The sequence below is a fragment of the Globicephala melas genome, chromosome 8, assembly GCF_963455315.2.
Source record: "Globicephala melas chromosome 8, mGloMel1.2, whole genome shotgun sequence".
NCBI classification, from domain to species: domain Eukaryota; kingdom Metazoa; phylum Chordata; class Mammalia; order Artiodactyla; family Delphinidae; genus Globicephala; species Globicephala melas.
This window is the reverse complement of record NC_083321.1, coordinates 81,551,916-81,575,296: the sequence shown is the minus strand read 5'-3', so window position 1 is coordinate 81,575,296 and position 23,381 is coordinate 81,551,916. Positions and strand designations below refer to the sequence as shown.

Sequence of the window (23,381 nt, the reverse complement as noted above, 5' to 3'; positions counted from 1 at the left end):
TATGATTCAATTTTTTAAGCACTTAAAATCAATTTTATTGAAGTGGAATTTTTTTTTCACTTGACACTCATATTATATAATTGATGAACTTACATTGGTACGTTATTACCCAAAGTCCTAGTTTACACTAGGGTTCATTCTTGGTTTTATACATTCTATGGGTTTGGAAAAATGTATAGTGACATGCATCCACCATTATAATATTACACAGAACTCTTTCACTGCCCTAAAAATCCTCTGTGCTCCACCTATTGATCCCTTCTTCCCCTTCACTCCTGGAAACCACTGATCTTTTTATTGTCTCATAGTTTGTCCTTTCCCAGAATGTCATATGGTTGGAATAATGCAGTATTGTATCCTTTTCAGAATGTCTTCTTTCACTTAGTTATATGCATTTAAGTTTCCTCCATGTCTTTTTATGTCTTGATAGCTCATTTCTTTTCAGTTCTGAATTGTCTAAATGTATCACTGTTTAATCATCCCTTCACCTACTGAAGGACATCTTGGTTGCTTCTAAGTTTTGACTATTATGAATAAAGCTGTTATAAACATCTGTGTGAAGGTTTCTGTGTGGTTTGGGTGAAAACACCAAGGAGCATGATTGCTGGATCATATAGTAAGAGAAAATCTAGTTTTGTAAGAAACTGCCAAATTGTCTTACAAAGTGGCTGTACCATTTTACATTCCCCCCAACAATGAATGAAAGTTCCTGTTACTCCACTTCCTAACCACCATTTGATGTTGTCAGTGATCTAAATTTTTTCCATTCTAATAGACATGTAGTAGTATCTCATTGTTGTTTTAATTTGCATTATGATTCAATTCTCAGTGTCCCCTAGCTTAAGAATATTTCCAAAAGTTAGAAGTGAGGAGAGTGATAATCTCTCTAATCTGTAATACATTCTCTAGGATGCTTTGGATTGTTAGCTATTGGAAAATGATACCATGAGATATAGATAGGCTCCCAAATTTCAAAATGAGAATTAGAGTATGCTACAACCATGAAGAAAATACACTGATGATATTAAATTTTCTGAGCTTGTTTCCAAATGGAAAATTTACCAAGAATGCCAATATAAACAAAGGACTATCATTGGTGTGAAATCTTATATGACTTACATTTCCATCTAATTAAATATGTAAATATAAATGAGAAATATGAATTCATTTAATAAGTTTTTGTCTCAATATAGGATTCTGAATATTTGGATTTTGAAGATAATTATATCTTCAAATGATTTATTTTGTTTATTGTTTTTATATTTATTGTTTTACTCACTTCACAGGTAGAATTTTACTAAGCATGTTCTTGAAATGTTGCCTGTTTGAACTTTTACTATAACTTCTTGTCTGCTCCTAAATCTTACACTTTAAGGAAAAAGAACTGAAAACAAAACCCCACAGGTGATTCCCTGATGTTTATTTTGAAACATAATATGTTGCTATATTCTGGTCACTAAATAAAAAGCAGAACTGAACAAAAATTGGAATTCCTTAAGTTATGTCTCCAACCGAAAGTCAAAGTATATCAACATTGTACAGAACTGTATGGATTGCCAATAATTTAGTGTTAGTTATCCACCTTGTTTCTCCAACACATGGATCATACCACTTATTAATCTTTAAAGACTGATAGGTAAAGATAAAGTGAAAGATTGCCAGCAAGCAGAAGCCTTACCACCAAATCTTTATTCTCATTATCATGACCCTTCAATTACTCATTTAACATTTTATATTTCAAACTCAATGCTATGCCTCAACCTGATACTATTTAAAAATCTTCCAAATCATGAAATAATTTGCATTTGAGGTAAAGGACATACATATTTTATGACTGCACCTGAAATATCATCATGGAAATTAAAAAAAAATTATCTATTTTAATTTCAACTAAAGAGCATGGTTTGCTCAAGTAACCTTGTGAATTTGAAGTTCATTTAATTAAAAATTTTTCCCCAGAGTCAAGATAAAAATACTGAGAATACACATTGACCATTTTCTGATTTTAGCCACATTAGGGATCAAAATATTTTGCTCACACAAGTGATACAAAGTCATTTCAGATAGCAAATTAGAGTTTTACTTATGTAGATGTGGAATTGCGACTTACCCCTGTCTGTGTCATACAGGAAGACAAAACAGTTCCATTCATAGTGATCCAGCAGACTCAAGAGTGCTCCTCGTAAGGAAGGCCTTAGCTGCAGCACAAACTGGCTCTCCCCCTCAGTAGGGAAACTTGGTGTGATGAGGGAGATGTGTAAGGCGCTGCAGAATGAGGTCAAGGTATGTACTGACCTCTTATCATAGAGTCCAAAAATGGCAAATACTCCTCTAGAATACTGGGAACAGACTGAAACAAAAACAAACAAAAAAAACCATAAACTATTAGCACACTCTAAAACTGTTGACTCCACATCTATAGTTTATGAAACAAACAAAATCTCTGAGTCATTGATATGTCAGGAATATAATATAAGGAAACAGTAAAAGTGAAGTGTGCAATTATTTGTATAATCAATTAGTGAAATGTTAAGCTTGTCCTAAAGCCCTGCAGTAAATGAGATAACAAGGGGTTTTCTCAAGAGACCAATTTGAATTAAGAAAAATTTGACTAAAATGAAGTAATATATAACATTCCACGATAATGTGACAAATCCTATGCTAGAGACTTTTAAGTGTGACCATAAGAAGCCTAGGGTGTTGGGTAATCTAGAGGTATTTATCTTAGGAGTAGTTCCTTGTGAAACAAAGAAATTAGATTTTTCTTTGTTAAAGCAGTTATAGTTTCTTGAAAAAAATTAACTGTCCTGATAACATTTATATCTATATTCTATATCTGGGTTTTAGGAAATTATGAAGCATAATTAAATAAGATAAATTAATAAAATCTGGAGGTATTTCGTTTATTCTTTTTTATTGTGCCTCTTGAAACTGGAGAGAGAGCCTAAGAAATTTAATTAAATAAGAAGAGGGTAACAATTAACAGAAAATAAATTGCTACTGGTTTTCTTTAGATGATGTGCTGTAAGAGATACACACATGTTCTGGAAAAACTAAAGTCCAATTAAGGGACCAGAGTTTACATTCATAAAAAAAGACTAAGAATTGACATTAAGATATAGGGGGAGCTTACCCGGCTCTTTGGTGGGGATAATGGCAGACACTGGGAGGGCTCACAACAAGTAGTACTTCCCAGAACTTCTGCTGCCAGTGTCCTTGTCCCTGCAGTGAGCCACAGTCACCTCCCATCTGCAGGAGACCCTCGAGCACTAGCAGCCAAGTGGCTGACAGAGTCTTGGTGCTCCGGCCGGGTGTCAGACCTGAGCCCCTTAGGTGGGAAAGCCAAGTTCAAAACATTGGTTCACCAGAGACCTCCAGGCCCCACATAATATCAAATGGTGAAAACACTCCCAGAGATCTCCATATCAACACTAAGACCCAGCTCCACTCAACGACCAACAAGCTACATGGCTGCACAACTCATGCCAAACAACTAGCAAGACAGGAACACAGCCCCACCCATTAGCAGAGAGGCTGCCTAAAATCATAATAAATTCACAGATACCCCAAAACACAGCACCAGACATGGTCCTGCCCACCAGAAGACAAGATCCAGCCTCATCCACCAGAACACAGGCATCAGTCCTCTCTACCAGGAGTCTACACAACCCACTGAACCAACCTTAGCCACTGGGGGCAGACACCAAAAACAATGAGAACTACGAACCTGAAGCCTGTGAAAAGGAGACCCCAAATGCAGTAAGTTAAGCAGAATGAGAAGACAGAGAAATACACAGCAGATGAAGGAGCAAGGTAAAAAAACACCAGACCAAACAAATGAGGAGGAAATAGGCAGACTACCTGAAAAAGAATTCAGAATAATGATAGTAAAGATGATCCAAAATCTTGGATATAGAAGGAAGAAAATACAAGAAATGTTTAACAGGGACCTAGAAGAACTAAAGAGCAAACAAAAAATGATGAACAACACAATAGATGAAAGTAAAAGTACTCTAGAAAGAATTAATAGCAGAATAACTGAGGCAGAAGAATGGATAAGTGACCTGTAAGATAAAATAGTGGAAATAACTACAACAGAGCAGAATAAAGAAAAAAGAAGGAAAAGACTTGAGAACAGTCTCAGAGACCTTTGGGACAACATTTAATCCACCAATCTTCGAATTATAGGGGTCCCAGAAGAAGAATTGAAAAAGAAAGGGACTGAGAAAATAGTTGAAGAGATTATAGTTGAAAACATCCCTAATATGGGAAAGGAAATAGTCAATCAAGTCCAGGAAGCACAGAGAGTCCCATACAGGATAAATCCATGGAGAAACATGGCAAGACACATATTAAACTATCAAAAATTAAATTGAAAGAAAAAAATATTAAAAGCAGCAAGGGAAAAGCAACAAATAACATACGAGGGAATCCCTATATGGTTAACAGCTGAATTCTCAGAAGAAATTCTGCAAGCCAGAAGGGTGTGGCAGGACATATTTAAAGTGATGAAAGGGAAAAACCTACAATTAAGATTACTCTACCCAGTAAGGATCTGATTCAGGTTCGATGGAGAAATTAAAACTTTACAGAAAAGCAAAAGTTAAGAGAATTCAGCACCACCAAACCAGCTTTACAGCAAACAGTAAAGGAACTTCTCTAGGCAGGAAACACAAGAGAAGGAGTGGACCTGCAATAACAAACCCAAAACAATAAAGAAAATGGTAATAGGAACATACATATTGATCATTACCTTAAATGTAAATAGATTAAACGCTCCAATCAAAAGACATAGACTGGCTGAATGGATACAAAAACAAGACCTGTATGTATGCTGTCTACAAGAGACCCATTTCATACCTAGGGAAACATACAGACTGAAAGTAAGGGGATGGAAAAAGATATTTCATGCAAAAGGAAATCAAAAGAAAGCTGGAGTAGCAATTCTCATATCAGACAAAATAGACTTTAATATAAAGAATGTTATAAGAGACAAAGAAGGACACTACATAATGATCAGGGGATGAAACCAAGAAGAAGATATAACAATTGTAAATATTAATGCACTCAACATAGGAGCACCTCAATATATAAGGCAAATTCTAACAGCAATAAAAGGGGAAATTGACAGTAACAGAGTCATAGTAGGGGAATTAACACCCCACTTTCAGCAATGGACAGATCATCCAAAATGAAAATAAATAAGGAAACACAAGCTTTAAATGATACATTAAACAAGATGGACTTAACTGGTATTTATAGGACATTCCAACCAAAAACAACAGAATACACTTTCTTCTCAAGTGATCATGGAACATTCTCCAGGATAGATCATATCTTGGTTCACAAATCAAGTCTTGGTAAATTTAAGAAAACTGAAACCACATCAAATATCTTTTCAGACCACCACACTATGAGGCTAGATATTAATTATAGGAAAATATCTGTAAGAAGTACAAGCACATGGAGGCTAAATAATACACTACTAAATAATCAAGAAATCACCGAAGAAATCAAAGAGGAAATTAAAAAAATACCTGGAAACAAATGACAATGAAAACACTACGACCCAAAACTTATGGGATGCAGCAAAAGCAGTTTTAAGAGAGAAGTTTATAGCAATACAATCCTAACTCAGGAAACGAAAACATCTCAAATGAACAACCTAATCTTACATCAAAGCAATTAGAGAAAGAAGAACAAAAAACCCCCAAAGTTAACAGAAGGAAAGAAATCATAAAGAACGGATCAGAAATAAATGAAAAAGATATGAAGGAAACAATAGCAAAGATCAATAAAACTAAAAGCTGGTTCTTTGAGAAGATAAACAAAATTGATAAACCATTAACCAGACTCATCAAGAAAAAAGGGAAAAACTCAAATCAATAGAATTAGAAATGAAAAAGGAGAAGTAGCAACTGACACTGCAGGAATACATAGTATCATGAGAGATTACTACAAGCAAAGATAGGCCCAAAAATGGACAACCTGGAAGAAGTGGACAAATTATTAGAAAAGCACAACCTTCCGAGACTGAACCAGGAAGAAAGAGAAAATATGAACAGACCAATCAGAAGCACTGAAATTGAAACTGTGATTATGAATCTTCCAACAAATAAAAGCCCAGAAACAGATGGCTTCAGAGGTGAATTCTATGAAACATTTAGAGAAGAGTTAACACCTATCCTTCTCAAACTGTTCCAAAATACAGCAGAGGGAGGAACACATCCAAGCTCATTCTAGGAGGCCACCAGCACCCTGATACCAAAACCAGACAAAGATAACACAAAAAGAGAAAACTATAGGCCAATATCACTGATGAATATAGATGCAAAAATCCTCAACAAAATACTAGCAAACCAAATCCAACAGCACATGAAAAGGATCATACACCATGATGAAGTGGGATTTATCCCAGGAATGCAAGGATTCTTCAGTATACACAAGTCAATCAAAGTGATATACCATATTAACATATTGAAGGATAAAAACCATATGATAATCTCAGTAGATGCAGAAAAAGCATTTGACAAAATTCAACACCCATTTATGAAAGAAACTCTCCGAAAAGTAGGTATAGAGGGAACTTAACTCAACATAATAAAGGACATATATGACAAACCCACAGCCAACATCATCCTCAATGGTGAAAAAGTGAAGCTATTTTCACTAACATCAGAAACAAGACAAGGTTGCCCACTCTCATCACTATTATTCAACACAGTTTTGGAAGCTTTAGTCACAACAATCAGAGAAGAAAAAGAAATAAAAGGAATCCAAATATGAAGGGAAGAAATAAAACTGTCACTGTTTGCAGATGACCTGGTACTATACATAGAGAATCCTAAAGATGCTACTGGAAAACTACTAGAGCTAATCAATGAATTTGGTAATGTAGCAGGATACAAAATTAATGCACAGAAATATCTGGCATTCCTATACACTAATGATGAAAAATGTGAAATAGAAATTAAGGAGACACTCCCATTTACCACTGCAACAAAAAGAATAAAATACCTAAGAATAAACCTACCTAAGGAGACAAAAGACCTGTATGAAGAAAACTATAAGACACTGATGACAGAAACTAAAGATCATACAAACAGATGAAGAGATATACCATGTTCTTGGATTGGAAGAAGGAACACTGTGAAAATGACTACACTACCCAAAATAATCTACTGATTCAATTCAATCCCTATCGAAGCACCACTGACATTTTTCACAGAACTAGAACAAAAATTTCACAATTTATATGGAAACATAGAAGACCCTGAATAGCCAAAGAAATCTTGAGAAAGAAAAACGGAACTGGAGGCATCAGGTTCCCTGACTTCAAAATATACTACAAAGCTACAGTAATCAAGACAGTATGCTACTGGCACAAAAACAGAAATATAGATCAATGGAACAGGATAGGAAGCCCAGAGATCAACCCGCACACATATAGTCACCTTATCTTTGATAAAGGGGGCAAGAATAAACAACGGAGAAAAGACAGCCTCTTCAATAAGCGGTGTTGGGAAAACTGGACAGCTACATGTAAAATAATGAAATTAGAACACTCCCTAACAACATACACAAAAATAAACTTAAAATGAATTAAAGATCTAATTGTAAGGCCAGACACAATAAAACTCTTAGAGGAAAACATAGGCAGAACACTCTGTGACATAACTTACAGCAAGATCCTTTTTGACCCACCTCCTACATAAATGGAAATAAAAATAAACAAATGGTACCTAATGAAACTTAAAAGCTTCTGCACAGTGAAGGAAAATATAAACAAGATGAAAAGAAAACCCTCATAATGGGAGAAAATATTTGCAAATGAAGCAACTGACAAAGGATTAATCTCCAAAATATGCAACCAGCTCATGCAGCTCAATATCAAAAAAACAAACAATCCAATCCAAAAATGGGCAGAAGACCTAAATAAACATTTTTCCAAAGAAGATATACAGATTGGCAACAAACACATGAAAGGATGCTCAACATCACTAATCATTAGAGAAATGCAAATCAAAACTACAATGAGGTATCACCTCACACCAGACAGAATGGCCATCATCAAAAAATCTACAAACAATAAATGCTGGAGAGGGTGTGGAGAAAAGGGAAACCTCTTGCACTGTTGGTGGGAATGTAAATGATACAGCCACTATGGAGAACAGTATGGAGGTTCCTTAGAATACTAAAAGTAGAACTACCATATGACCCAACAATCCCACTACTGGGCATATACCCTGAGAAAACAATAATTCAAAAAGAGTCATGTACCACAATGTTCTTTGAGGCACTATTTATGATAGCCAGGAGAGAGAAACAACATAAGTGTCCATTGACTGATGAGTGGATAAAGAAGATGTGGCACATATATACAATAGAATATTACTCAGCCATAGAAAGAAATGAAATTGAGTTTTTTGTAGTGAGGTGGATGGACCTAGAGAGTGTTATATAGAGTGAAGTAAGTCAGAAAGAGAAAAACAAATACCGTATGCTAACACATATGTATGGAATCTAAAAAAAAAAAAAAAAAGTTTCTGAAGAACTTAGGGGCAGGACAGGAATAAAGATGTAGACATAGAGAAGGACTTGAGCACATGTGGAGGGGGAAGGGTAAGCTGGGACGAAGTGAGAGAGTGGCATGGACATATATGCACTCTCCAAAGTAAAATAGGTAGCTAGTGGGAAACAGCCGCATAACACAGGGAGATCAGTTTGGTGCTTTGTGACCACCTAGAGCGGGGGGATAGGGACGGTGGGAGGGAGACGCAAGAGGGAGGAGATATGGGGATATATGTATACGTATAGCTGATTCACTTTGTTATACAGCAGAAACTAACACACCATTGTAAAACAATTATACTTCAATAAAGATGTTAAAAAAAAAAGATATAGGGGAAAGACTGCAAACTTTGCAAGTAAGTTCAAATTGTTGTGATTTTGCTTATTAGCCAGGTAACCTTGGCTAAATTCCTTAAAATTGCTTGTCTCAACTCTGAATATATAATATGCCAAGGATTATATGAGATAATGTGTCTAAAACTGCTATCCTATGAGGCTATACGAGGCAATTAGTAAGTGATAGATTTTATAAACACAAATTTTCTACATGCATGTATAAAGTTTAGTATTTTTATTATTTAATAAGAGAGTAAAATGATTAGAGGGTAAAATACCACAATTGATCCACAACCAACTATTAAGATTCTTATAACAAATACCAGTTATTTTCATGAATATTTAATAAAGAAATACTATCAAGAAAGTACATCCAATTCTAATTCTATGCTCACCAGAAACTGGAATTTGATTACCTGAGTAGATTGACCAAACTGGAAAGCTTGTTCTGACAGTGTGACTGGCTATAATTTTCCTGCAACTTATGAGAAACATCATAATTTAACATATGAATATCTTAGGCTTAAACTCAATTCAGTTCTATGATTTAAGGGACCGAATAAATCAAGTTGCTGAATTGGACCTTAACCTCATGAATGTTCCACCAAAGTTTGGAGATATTTATGTAAGTGCTATACATTTGGCATATAACCTGGAGTTACTCGGTGCTTTTCTTATTTCATATTTTCTTGTTCCTTTGATTTTCATGCAAGTTAAGGACCCACTTTCCATCTTTATGTAGTAGATAATCTAGTTCAATTAATTTTTATTTTACTTTACTGAAAAAAATTTTAAAGAGCTTTAGAACTCAAATCTAAGATACTGGCTTTCAGTTTGGCGCTGAAAAATATTGTACTTCATATAAATTCATAAAATTCATAAAATTTTATATAAAAAATATATTTTATTTATATCTTTTCTTCATTCATTCATCCATCAGTGAACACTTAGGTTGTTTCCATGCATTGGCTACTGTATATTAATATATAATAATGATGTATAATGATGCTGAAATGTACATGGGTATACAGATATCTCTTTGAGGTGGTGATTTCACTTCCTTTGGATATATACCCAAAGTGGCATTGCTGGATCATATGGTAGTCCCGTTTTTTAATTTTTTTGAGGAACCTCTATACTGTTTTTCATAGTGGCTATACCAATTTATATCCCTCTCTCCCCACAGTTTGTGAAGGTTCCCTTTTCTCCACATCCTTGCACACTTGTTATCACTTGTCTTTTTGATAATAGCCATTCTAACAGGTGTGAAGTGATATCTCATTGTCCTTTTGATTTGCATTTCCCAGATTGATTGATTTCTCTGATGTTGAGCATCTTTTCATGTATCTGTTGGTCTTCTTTGAAGAAATGTCATTCAGGTCTTTTACTCCTTTTTAAATCAGATTGTTATTAAATTGTATGAGTTCTTTATATATTTTGAATATTAACTCCTTATCAGGTATATTATTTACAAATATTTTCTCCCATTATGTAGGCTGTCTTTTCATATTGTTGATTGTTTCTTTTGTTGTCCAGAAACTTTTTAGTTTGATGTTTATTTTTGCATTCATTGCCTGTGCTTTTTGTGCCATATCTAAAAATATCAATGCTATGACCAGTTTAAGTCTTTTATCCATTTTGAATTAATTTTTGTGAGTGGCATAAGATTGGGGTCCAATTTCATTCTTTTGCATGTGAGTATTAAGTTTTTCCAAAACCATTTATTGAGACTATTTTTCTTCATTGAGTGTTCCTGGCTCCTTTGACAAATATTAGTTGACTCTAAGTATATGGGTTTATTTCTGGGCTCTTGATTCTGTTCCATTGTTGTATGTATTTGTTTTTATGCCAGTATCATACTGTTTTAATTACAATACTTTGTAATGTAGTTTGAAATCAGGAAGTGTGGTTTCTCCAGCTTTGGTTTTCTTTCTCAAGATTGTTTTGGTTTGGGGGTCTTTTGTGGTTCCATACAAATTTTTAGGATTATTTGTCTTAGTTCTGTGAAAAATATCATGGGTATTTTTCTAGGGATTGCATTAAATCTGTAGATTTCCTTGGTGGAGGGACATTTTAACAATACTAATTCTTCCAATCCCTAAGCACGGTATATTTTTCCATTTATTTCTTTCATCAATATCTTACAGTTTTTGGTGTACAGGTCTTTCACTTTCTCGGTTAAGTTTATTATTAAGCATTTTATTGTTTCTTAAGCTATTGTAAATTTTTAAAAATTTATTTTTCAGAGAGTTCATTGTTAGTATATGGAAACTCAACCGATTTTGGTATGGTGATTTTATATCCTGAAACTTTACTGATTCATTTATTAGTTCTAATAGTTTTTTGGTGGAGTCTTTAGGATTTTCTATATATGAAAGCATATAATCTGAAAACAGAGACATTTTTTACTTTTCCCTTTCTGATTTGGGTGCCTGTTACTACTTCTTCTTGCCAATTGCTCTAGGTAGGACTTCCAATACTTGGTTCAATAGGAGTGGTGAAAGTGGGCACCTTTATTTTGTTCCTGATCTTTCAACTTTTCACCATTAAGTATGATGTTAGCTATGGGCTTATCATATATGACTTTTATTTTGTTAAGGTACTCTTTCTATGCTTTCTTTGTTAAGAGTTTTTATTATGAAAGGATGTTGAATTCTGTCAAATATTTTTTCTGCATCTATTGACATAATCATGATTTTTATCTTTCATTCTATTAATATGGTTTATAATATTTATTGATTTGCAGATGTTGAACTATCCTTTCATCCCTGAAATAAATCCTATTTGATCCTGGTGTATAAACCTTTTAATGTGTAGTTGCATTCAGTTTGCTAGTATTTTGTTGAGAATTTTTGCATCTATATTTTTCTGGGATATTGACCTGTAGTTTTCTTTTCTTTCATGTCCTTATCTAGCTTTGGTGTCAGGTAATGCTGGCCTTGTAAAATGAATTTGAGAGTGTTCTTTTCTCTTCAATTTTTGGGAAGAGTTTGAGAAGGATTGGTATTAATGCTTCTTTAAATATTCACCCATGAAGCCACGGGTTCTGGGCTTTTCTTTGCTGGGAAGTTTTTGATTACTGATTAAATATCTTTACTTATTATCAATCTGTTCAGATTTTATATTTCTTCATGATTTTGTCTTGGTAGATTGTATGTTTCTAGGAATTTATCCATTTCTTAATACCATCTTAAGAATTGTTTCCTGGCTGTTTTGTAATTCCTTTGCTCCTTTCTTCATCTCTTGCTGTCTTTGTGAATTAATCATTTTCCATAGTGATTTTGATTCCCTTCTCTTTATGATTTGTGTAACAACTGTGGGTTTTTACTTTATGGTTAAAATAAGGCTTACATAAAACATCTTATAGATATAACAGTCTATTTTAAGCTAATGCCAGCTTAACTTCAATAGCATACAAAGCTCTACCCTTTTACTCCTCCCCATTTTATGTTTTAGATGTCACAATTTCCATCTTTTTATATAATATATCCATTATGGTTATTTTTAATACTTTTGTCCTTTAATTTTTTTTTTTTTTTTTTTGGTCGTACGTGGGCCTCTCACTGTTGTGGCCTCTCCCATTGTGGAGCACAGGGTCCAGAGGTACAGGCTCAGCGGCTATGGCTCACGGGCCTAGCTGCTCCGAGGCATGTGGGATCTTCCCATACGGGGGCACGAACCCATGTCCCCTGCATCGGTAGGCGGACTCTCAACCACTGCACCACCAGGGAAGCCCTGTCCTTTAACTTTTGTACTAGAATTGTGATTAACATACCATCATATTACAGCATTGGAGTTTTCTGAATTTGCCTATATAGTTACTTTTAGCAGTGTGCCTTATAGTTTCATACATTTTCATGTTATTAATTAGAATGCTTTCATTTTAGCTTGAAGAATTCTTTTCAGTATTTCTTGTGAGGCAGATCTAGTGGTGATGAACTCCCTCAGCTTTTGTTTGTCTGGGAAAGCCTTTACTTCTCCTTCATTTCTGATGGACAACTTTGCCAGATAAAGTATTCTTGGTTGAATTTTTTTTTTTCTTTCAGCACATTGAATATATCTTCCCACTCTCGCCTGGCCTATAATATTTCTGATGAGAAATTCACTGATAACCTTAGAGGATCTTTTATGAGTGGCAAACTTCTTAATTCTTGCTACTTTTATTATAATGTGTTTGGATAAGAACTCTTTGACTTTAATATGGTGACCTGTGAGCCCCATAATCTCAAATATACAAATCTTGCCCCTGATCTGGGAAATTTTCAGCCATTATTTTTTTAAGCAAACTTTCTGTCCCTATCTTCTTCTCTTCTCCTTCTATAACTCCCATAATTCATAGATTGTTTATCTTAATGGTGTCTCATAAGTCCTGTAGGTTTTCTTCATTTTCTTTTCTTTTTTTTTGTTTTTTAATGTTACTCTAACTTAGATATTTTCAAATTGGGTGCCTTCACACTCATTGATTCTTTCTCTTGTTTGGTTGAGTCTGATGTTGAAGCTTTCTATTGAATCCTTCAGCCAGTCATTATATTTTTGAGCTCCAAGATTCCTGTTTGGTTATTTTTATATTTTCTATCTCTTTGTTGAACTTCTCATTTTTTTGTATTGTTTCCTTGATTTCTTTAAATTGCTTACCTGTGTTCTCTTGTGGCTCTCTGAGAACCTTTAGAACAATTATTTTGTATTCTTTGTCAGGCAATTCATGGATCATCATTTCCTTAGGGTCAATTACTGGATATTTACTGTGTTCCTTTGGTGGTGTCATGTTTTTCTGATTCTTTGTGATCCCTGTAAACTTGGGTAGGTGTCTGCACATTTTAAGAAAACATCTCCTTTTCCAGACTTTATGGGCTGACTTCTTTATCTGTGAGTTGGGGAATGCTGGAACATTTTGTGACTCCAGCCTAGTCTAATACTACAGAGTGCCAAATGCAGGGGTGTGTGTGAGTGCTCCAGGTCTTGGGGGGGCATTGTGTCTCATCAGCTCAGGCAGCTGGGGTCTGTGACATTGAAAACTGCATGGTCCTTGGCAAGAGTTATGGGGGTTTCACATTGGCTACTAAGGCTGATGGTGGGGTTCTCAAGAGCACCTCCAGGTCCAGCAGCTAGGGACTGGGGAAGGTGGCAGTGGTGGCCAGAACCAGTGGTGTGCATACACTTGGCTGACTGCATACACACACACAGTGGTGAGAGCTGGGACCAAGAGGAGTCAGAGCCAATTACAGGAGCACGAGCAGCTTCTGGAGCCCTGGTTGTTGGCATGTAGTCATGGAACAGCATGGCCTAGCTGCAAATGCATGTATGGTGGTAGGGGCTGGTGATAGGAATCAGGGCAGGCATCGTGCATGTTCTTGACTACTAGGACAAGCTGCAGGCAACCAACCGCAGGGCAGGCCAGTGAAAAAGGTCAGGGCCAGATCCAGGCCGACAACAGGTGTGGGGACCTTGTTTGTTGGTGGGCACTGATGTGGCTACAGGGGCTAATAATGGGTGTGCACACAGAAGTGGGAGTTGGCTGCAGGGGTCTAGGCTGGCATCTTGCATGCACATAGCTGCAGAGCCTGGGACTGGCTGCTAGTACTGATCTTGGGTTCTGGCAGGAGGAGGAAGGAAGAGAACAGGAAGGGATTCAGGCAACTGGCATCTGTGAATGTGGAAATCTGTAGGACAAAAATTTCAGCCATGAAATAGACAGGGGATCTGTGATGGTTGTTTTGATTGTTGGTTTCTTCAGCAGAGAAATCTGCCTGTGTCCTTTGTGGGCCAATCTGCTGGGGTCCAGTAATAAAAGCTGTGCTAGTCTGCAATATCTTTAAAGGTTCTGAGATTCTTAGTAGTGAAGCCTACTGGGATCCTCTGACAAGAAGGCTACTGGGAACCAAGGTCATTCCTGCACATGGCTGTTATTGGTAGCCCCTTCCCTTCTTCCTTGTTCCTAGATGTCTCTAGATGTCTCAGCTTTGCTGGTCTCTGGATGGGGTGAAACCACAGTGGGTACTTTGTGCAGTTCCCTAAAAGACTGGGGAAGCTGGTCACTCACCCTCCTCTCCTTTTCTGGGCCAAGAGAAATCTCTTGGGTTGGGAGTTCCCTTTTGGCACTAAACAGTGCCAGTCTTGGGGAAGGGATGATGCAGGCAAAATGAAACTTTTCTTCCTATCGTTTCTGTGTGGTTGTTCTCAGATTTTTGCTCTATTGTGTTGCTGAAGCTTCGTAAGTGGACTCCTGAGCTCTGAGCTATTTTCATTTGTGGATAGCTTCCTAACTGTTGTTCTTTGTGGGAAAACAGAAGCCTGGGTCTCCTACACTGCCATCTTGGTCATAAAATTCTAAATTTATTAAATATCTCCACATTCCATCTGAATAACACAAGGACATTTAAGCATTTTAACCTAGAAATTGTGCTCCTGTCATACATGTTATTATTATTCAATATTGTAGTTCCACATGTGTTTAAATATTTTAAACATATCATAGCCTCTATCCAATGTTACTATTAACTGAAACCCTTGGTAATTTAACACTTCTTTGTGTGGATTATAGTTCTTACTCCAGGTGAATTGTCAACATGTTAGTTTCATAGCTTTGAACTGTGAGCTCATTTTAGCAAAGTCTGTCTGTGAGAATTTAGAGAAACCTGCTTGGATAAACATTTCTCAAAAGTGATTTTGCATTTGCCAAGCATCCCAGTGTATTTGTATATGTGGTGGTGGTGGTGGTGGCAGTGCTGGTGTGTGTGTGCATACATACCTGTAAATCTCAGTTTATGGTCTCTTGGAAAATGCAGAGTGCATAAATTTGTACAGGAAACTTACATGAGAGCAGACCATGTGTAAAAATTCTCATGAGAGACCATCATTATGATTATTTTTGTATACAGAGCTCCTGGCAAGCCACTAAAATTACACTCTCTCACTAAAGCTATAGCCTGGTTTGTATGGTAGTCTTAGCTCCAACTTCATGCTACTTGTTGGTCCAATGTCTTTAAGATTATGTTCTCATTCAGACATTTAGTTCAAATCTCCTCAAGGGAAAGCCACAGTGTCCACTCTTGGTTTTAAATTATTATTGTTTTCAGTTCCCCAGTTCTGTCCTTTGGATATATACATTTTTATTTTCTTGTAAACTCAACATACATTTAAAAAATTTTTTTTTTTTTTTTTTTTTTTTTTTTTTGCGGTATGCAGGCCTCTCACTGTTGTGGCCTCTCCCGTTGCGGAGCACAGGCTCCGGACGCGCAGGCTTAGCGGCCATGACTCACGGGCCTAGCTGCTCCATGGCATGTGGGATCTTCCCGGACCGGGGCACGAATCCATGTCCCCTGCATCGGCAGGCGAACTCTCAACCACTGTGCCACCAGGGAAACCCTATAACTGTTTTTAAAAAGTATGTTTATGTTATAGAATCAGTAATAATTCTGTAACTGAAAGTCTTTGCTGCATGTGTTACTGTATATGCAGATGTTGTGATCTAAGGTAGAAATTTCATCCAAACTTATGTTTGGCATAGCCTCTAAAATATTTTGCTGTTTCTATGAATTATCAATCCTAATTATGCAGAAATTTCCTTTTCTTGTAAACCTTCCCTGATTCCCTTAGGCTGAATTAGAGGCCCCTTCTCTTTTCTGCCCTCATACTCTGTGCATTTCTTAAAACACTGACCTTCCTTAGCTGTATTTGATATAGTTATTTTTGATATTGTCCATCCCTAGCAATAGCCATGAGATTCCTGGGAGTCTTATTCACCTTACATACCCCAATTGATATTGTGTTGACTGGACAAGTGAATAAATAAAGTACAATAATATTTTAAGGAAGCGTATCATTTTATATAATCTGATATATTATTCTCTCAGAAACTTTATTACTTCCTCTCTATTATTACACTGTAATAAAATTACTTGTTTCTCTCTTATCTACTAGGTTTGTATATACAATTAAGATTAGACATTACATGTTGTACACATATTGCATAAATGTTTATAAACATATTACAGAAATAATTGGGTAATATTAATAAAAATTACATCTATTAATATTGGAGAAAGGGAATGTATTAATTTTATTTACCAGAAATGGAATGTGTTGAGTCAGTAAGTTCAGGGGAAGAGGAATAATCAAGCAAACATTGAGGAGAAGGAGGCAAGCTAAAACAGAGGAGGCTACAGGATATTTCCATTCCGATGATCACAGCAGTGAGGTAACTTAAGAATGTGTTGGAACAAGGCTATGTGGGACAAGAGTCTCAGGATAAATTGAACTACACAGGTCTCATTGCTAGCAGTCATGGTCATAAGCTTCCTCCTTATATTGATGATATTTTACCAATGCAAATAATGTTAAAAATGGCAATTAGAACAAAAAATGAAGTAGTAATTACATTTTGCAGATAGAACTAGGGAAGAATTTGTGAGCCAGATATAGGTGAGGTGAGGATTGTAAAATAAAAGGCATTGTTATGCTGGGGATATTGGCTTGGTACTGCAAATCTGTTGTTTCTCCCTTCTCATGGATTAGTCAGTGTAAACATAATAGGTGTTTTGTGCTTATATGTTACTTCACCTGTTTTACCTGATGGTCATTATTACACTGGTGGATACCCAAGAATTAAACACATTCTCCCACTCTGATGGCTTTGGCAAATTGGCTGATGCTGTTAGCATTTGTGAAAATCTATTGCCTTGAATAATTTCCCCAACCTTTTCTGCTACAAGAAGGGTTAGAATGTGTCGGCAGAAGATTAAAAAAATAAAGATAACAACTTATTCCTTTAGATAGATTTTTACATTTTACAAAGAACATTCACATATATTACCTCATTCATCATTATTGATATTCTATTATTGTTACTCTTATCTTTGCATTGTGCAAATACATACTATAGAGATCCTGTACCATTAAAGCCCAACCAGACAAGAGCTGAGGCCTCTCTGGGTGTTGAGGGGCGTTGGCAGCAGCAGAGATCACAATTATCACACTGTTGCTTATTGTGGGGGAGCCAGCTTGCTCTGCCTGGGCTGAGTGGGCAGGTTGTACTGGCTGACCCATGCTCCCTGACTGGGGTGGGCTGGTGGGTATGTCTGGAAACTTCAGTTTTCCAGGAGCCTCTTGAATTTGGGGTTCACAAAGGAGAAGCCAGAGAATGCTGTTTGGTCGATGGGGTTCTTGTCACTGTAGGAGAAACATGGCTTCTGATCCAGGAACTCCTGGTTAAAGTTGCTATACATAACTTCTAGGAGTTAATTAGCAATACTAGTAATAGTGAGTTCCTAATAATACATTTCAGATTCATGATTCCAGTAACAATTGGATTAGATATCAATAAAATGTTGTCTTCATTAATGATCTAATGATGAATTTATCTTCAAAGGAATATGACTTCTCAGAATATCAAGTAGTAATATATATATATATTCGGGGGGTGTTCCTTGAGGGAGGACAGGAGAAATTTGAGCATGTTTATAGGTTGAGGAAATGGAGCCAGTAGAGAGGGAGATATAGAAAAGAAAGGGGGCAGTGATTAAGTAAGGCCCCAGAAAAATAGAATGTTTGGGGTCAGTGATGGGTATAAGGTTGGCCTTGAATGAGATGTGCAAGTGTGTGAAGGGTACCTCTTTCCATAGATTTCACAGATGAAAAGATTAGATAAGATGTATGTGGGCTGATAGTTTTCTAGTTGCACTGATATAAAAGACAATGTTGTATCACTGAGGTTTGATAAAGGTGTTTGTAAGTGGCACACATTTCAAATGGTTGCAGAGGGTAGGAGAGGAAACTAAAACAAGAACATATAAAATGGCTTATAAATTCCATGATGCTAAAGAACCATGCCTATTTTATCCACAACTGTAACCAACACAACATATTAACACAATACCTGGCATTTAGTAAGTGCCCTATAAAACCTTATTGAATGAATGACAAAACAATATGTATGATTAAATGAATGCTGACAAAAGACAAGATCAGAAAATATGAGTTGGAAGTGGCAGCAACTTAGAAATTCATGATTTTCTTCAGGCTCAACACAAGGATGGTGATCAAAGGGAATAATAAAGAGGAGTTGGTGTTTAGGAGTTTATTACTGTCTTTTTTCTTGAAACACATTATTGTCTTGGCTTACTTAACAGCACACTTTCTTGGGTCTCCTCTTATCTGAACACTGATTCTCAGTTTCCTTGCTTGTATCTCCCTGTCTGACCTCCTTCCTTTCCTTTCTTCTTTCCTTCCTTCCTTCTTTCCTTCGCTTCTTCTTTCCTTCCCTTTTTCCTTCTTTCCTTTCCTTTCTTTTCCAGCTTTACTGAGATATAATTGACACTATGACTTATCTTGAAATAATGACATAACCCTTCTTCTATACTCTTTCTTTAGATAATCTCATCTATTTTTATGATTTCAAATATCATCCATGTACCAATATATCCCTGATAAATATCATCTGTTTTGTCATCTCTGATGAGCTTCTGACTCAAATATCAATGCTTGACATCTCCCTTTGATTGTCTATCCAGCACTGAAAATCCAGCTGGGACAAAACAGAAGAATTTCATTTTTTTCCAGAACGTGGTACCTGTTTTCCCCAATCCTAGTTAAAAGCATGACCATTTATCAAAATGTTCTGTATTTTTATCTTCTTTTTGTCCCCATATTGAAGTCGTGAGCAAATCTTGATGGTTTTACCTCCAATATGTCTAAAATAATATCTAAGTCCCTTCAGTTCTCTATATCCCCATTACACTGCCATTATCTTGCCCAGTATAATACAAAAGTCTATAAGTATACTAACTATACTTCCTACTTCCAGTTTTCTTCCTCCCCAATTACTCTACAGTCAGCAGAGAATGCAAGTAAGATTGCATCTCATTCCTACTTAAAATTTCAGTGGCTTTTCATCATATTTAGAATAATATTCATGTGGTCTTAAAAACTTCTAATGATCTTGCCTTCACTAGTCTCATTGACCATTGTCCCCTCTCTCAGTACACTCAGCCAAACACTCCCTTTTCATCCCATGGTAGGGCCTTTGCCTTAGCTGATCCCTCTTCCTGGCCTTCCTATGGCTGGAATTTTCCCTGTTCTTGTCTCAGCAAAGATTCCAACTCCTCAGAGAGGAGCTCCCTGACACCTCTATGAAATGAGGCTCCCACAGCTACAGTTACTCTCTATCACATGATCTTTTTAAATTTTTTGTATAGTCCTTACCACTATTTGAAATTATCTTATTTATTTGCTTGCTTATGCATCTCTTTTATCCAGCAGAATAAAGGATCTACAAGAGCAGATAATTTGACTTCCTTGTTCACTGATGTATTCTCAGGTTCTAAAACTGGCACATGGAAAGTGCTCAATTAATATTTGCTAAATGTTTGAAATCATGGTCTCTAGTAAAAGAAATAAGGAAATAAGACAGACTAGGAGAGGGTGGAATGACTGACTGGAAGCCACAAAAATCTACTTTCAGGTTGATGAGTTGACTTAAGTAGTTAAAAATTTTCATTTCTACTGTGAGGCTAGACAATTTACTTTCGATGTTTGTGTGTGTTCTCTCTTCCCTTTCAACTGTGTGCCAGTTTACTCTTAGTTTTTAATTAAATTTTAGTCTCTGAAAACTGCCAGCTATTATGACATAGAAATTTAATGATTCTATATAAGGAAACCGATTGTAGTCAAAATTATATATTAATTTTTTAACAATTTAAAATTCAAGTAATAGGACAATCCTCTCCTTCACAATTGAAAAAAACATACTTTTTTATTTCATATTTTTATCAGAGCGATGTTATAATTTCATTTTTATGCATTTAATTTTCACTACCTAGAAGATGATGAGGCTATGAGTTCACCCAGCAGCATAGATTCTGGAGCTGCTGGTGAAATTCTATTAATTCCTGGTCCTGCAACCTCTTCTGAACCTCATCCTGCACAGCTCCTGGTCCTAGACTTTCCTGACTACTGTTTTCCACCATGAGTTCATCTAATTTCTACCTGTTAATTTTTAGAATTCTGCCATTTATTTTTCTTCTAAAAGAAATATTATCACCCATCTGGATCTTTAAAATAATTTCCCTTAAAACACTAACAGTTTATATGAAATCTTTAAAAAGTCAGAAAGTATTCATTAAGCATCTTCCTCTTTCTCCAATTATTTGCTGTTAAAATGATAAGCTCCTCATAGTCAAATTTGAACAGGCTAAATCAGATGGTAGGTAGTGCATGCTGGACCCAGAATTCATTAATTTATGCCTTTAAGGCATTATTATAGGTTATTAATATATAAAAGCTAATTTTCTTAGATGTCTAAATGGTGGGTAGCTACAGTACATAAAGTTACTGAAGTTCTTCACCATAAATGACAAGTTGAAATGCAAATTACACAAAAATATTTCACCTTAATTATACCACAATTAAGTTCTTTCACTTTCTCAGAAATGTCTTCTCTGAAGATGCTCTGCACAAGGCCATCAAAGATCACAATGAAATATAATCATGGGCTGCACTTGTACAACCCTGTACATGCTCCCCTTCAGTTTTATGGTGTCTCAGCTAGAAAGAAGATTTAAATTCTAAATTAAACTAATTGAAAGCTTAGTAAAATCATACAGACTTGTTTGCACATTTCTTTCTGCAGTCAGGCCATTGTAATGGAAACACATGGCTCATTTTTCTTTCAAGGCCTATAAAGGAATAAGCAGAAGCCTATTTGCAATATTCAGCATGAGAAACAAGATTCCATTCAGTGTAAGGTAGCTTCCTTGGCAATAGTTTGGGTGGTGTGAAGATCATATCTTTCTTTTACGCTACTAATATATAACTGAAGGACTCCAACAAGTGAACCTTTAGAAGGAAAGAAGGTGAAAGGAGAGGAAGAAACCAATTCTAAAAAGCACCTAAATCATAGCAAGTATGTTTGGTTCTTTATTTGTCAACTTCCAATCATGAAGAAAGTGTAGAAGGAAGGGCAACCAGTGATTTACTGTTTAGCATTCAAGGATCTGGAGTATATTTTTACCTTTAAGTGGCTCCTTAATGGAAAAATTTGATTCATCATCTGTATTTTATACCATATAACTCGGTTGCATAATTTCAGTAGATTCTTCTTATGCTGGAGAAACACTTTTTCAAGGATCTTAAATAATACGTTGAAAGCTTTTCTTCATCAGAGGAGACACAGCTGTCTTCCTGAAAAGCATTTAAATACATCATGGAAGTGGTGGATAACATCAATTAAAAATGGAATGGAATAATATTTGCCAGATATTTGAGTGGGTTTTAGAAATTGTTCTCATGAATATTATGCTTCCTGAATAACTGAAATGTCATCACTTATTTTAGATGCAGAATTTGTGACATTTGTTTAATGTCTGTTGGTACTACTAGACATAATTCTGTGGCAGCAAGGATCCTGGCACCTTTTTTCCTCCAGCAGCCAGCATAGTTCTTGGCACATAGTTGGTGGTCAGCAAATATTTGCTGAATGAATAACCAAATCAATGGACACAAAGAAGAGGTTATGTGTGAAAGGTATTTGTGATTCATTAAGATATTTGGCCCTAACTAATATTTTGAATGAAGCAAGCAGCCATTTCAAGCAAATCTAACATGTAAAATTGTGTTTGCACAAAGTATAATTATGCCTCATTGTATTTAAGATGACACAATTTTACCAAAGTTAATTTACACACAGCTTGTTTGGAGCTCACAGCTTACATACTATTTTTTAAGATTTTTTTTTTTTTTGATGTGAACCTTTTTTTTTTTAAGCCTGTATTGAATTTGTTACAATACTGCTTCTGTTTTATGTTTTGGTTTTTTGGCCGTGAGGCATGTGGCTGTCTGACTTGGGATCGAACCCGTACCCCCTGCATGGGAAGGCAAAGTCTTAACCACTGGACCAGCAGGGAAGTCCCGCAGCTTACATACTTTTAATGGGACTGCCTGCTCTGTGCTTTAGGCTAAGGATACATGTACAAATGTTCTAATGTCATGTTCCAAGCATGAGGGAGCCATCCAGACAGCTAGCTGAAGAAGGGAAAGGGAAGACAACTTGACAATTATTAAACTATTGTGTGTCAGGCTCTGTAATAATAGTCATTTTATATTCATTATCTCATTCAAACTTTCTACAACCCTGCAAGTTATGCATTATTCTCATTTTTCTTTTCCTTTTTTAAAAATGAAATTAGGTAAAGTTATATAACTTGTATACAATTTTACATCTAAGTGGGGAAAGAGCAATTTTTAACCCAAGTCTGATTCCAAAGTTCATGCTTATTCTACTCTACTGCTTGAAAAGAAAATCGCTGGTGAAGCACTTCTTCCATTCTGCTCTGCTGAAGGGATTTTGGCCATTATACCCCTATACTACTGGAAGAGGCACGATAAATGTACTTATACTTCATGGAAAAAGAAGTAGGTCTTACAGGATTATGGAAAACTGATGTTGTGTTAAAAAGCCACTTATTAAAGCAAACCAAATT

At 35.9% G+C, this 23,381-nt stretch overlaps 1 protein-coding gene across 16 annotated transcripts in view; it reads right to left on the bottom strand.

Moving 5' to 3' along the window:
* Positions 1-23,381, bottom strand: part of GRIA4 (glutamate ionotropic receptor AMPA type subunit 4) — a 525,267-nt gene that overhangs the window by 354,057 nt on the left and 147,829 nt on the right. For 15 of the 16 annotated variants that reach the window (XR_009564952.1, XR_009564951.1, XR_009564953.1 and 12 more), the window contains one exon: positions 2,111-2,350. Coding sequence is in view for 13 of the 16 variants with exons in the window: in XM_060303986.1 (XP_060159969.1) it covers positions 2,111-2,350 (240 nt within the window). In the remaining 3 variants the exon portion in view is untranslated. Of the gene's footprint in view, positions 1-2,110; positions 2,351-21,913; positions 22,084-23,381 lie in introns of all 16 variants that reach the window. The other variant, XM_070046189.1, reaches the window with a different exon arrangement.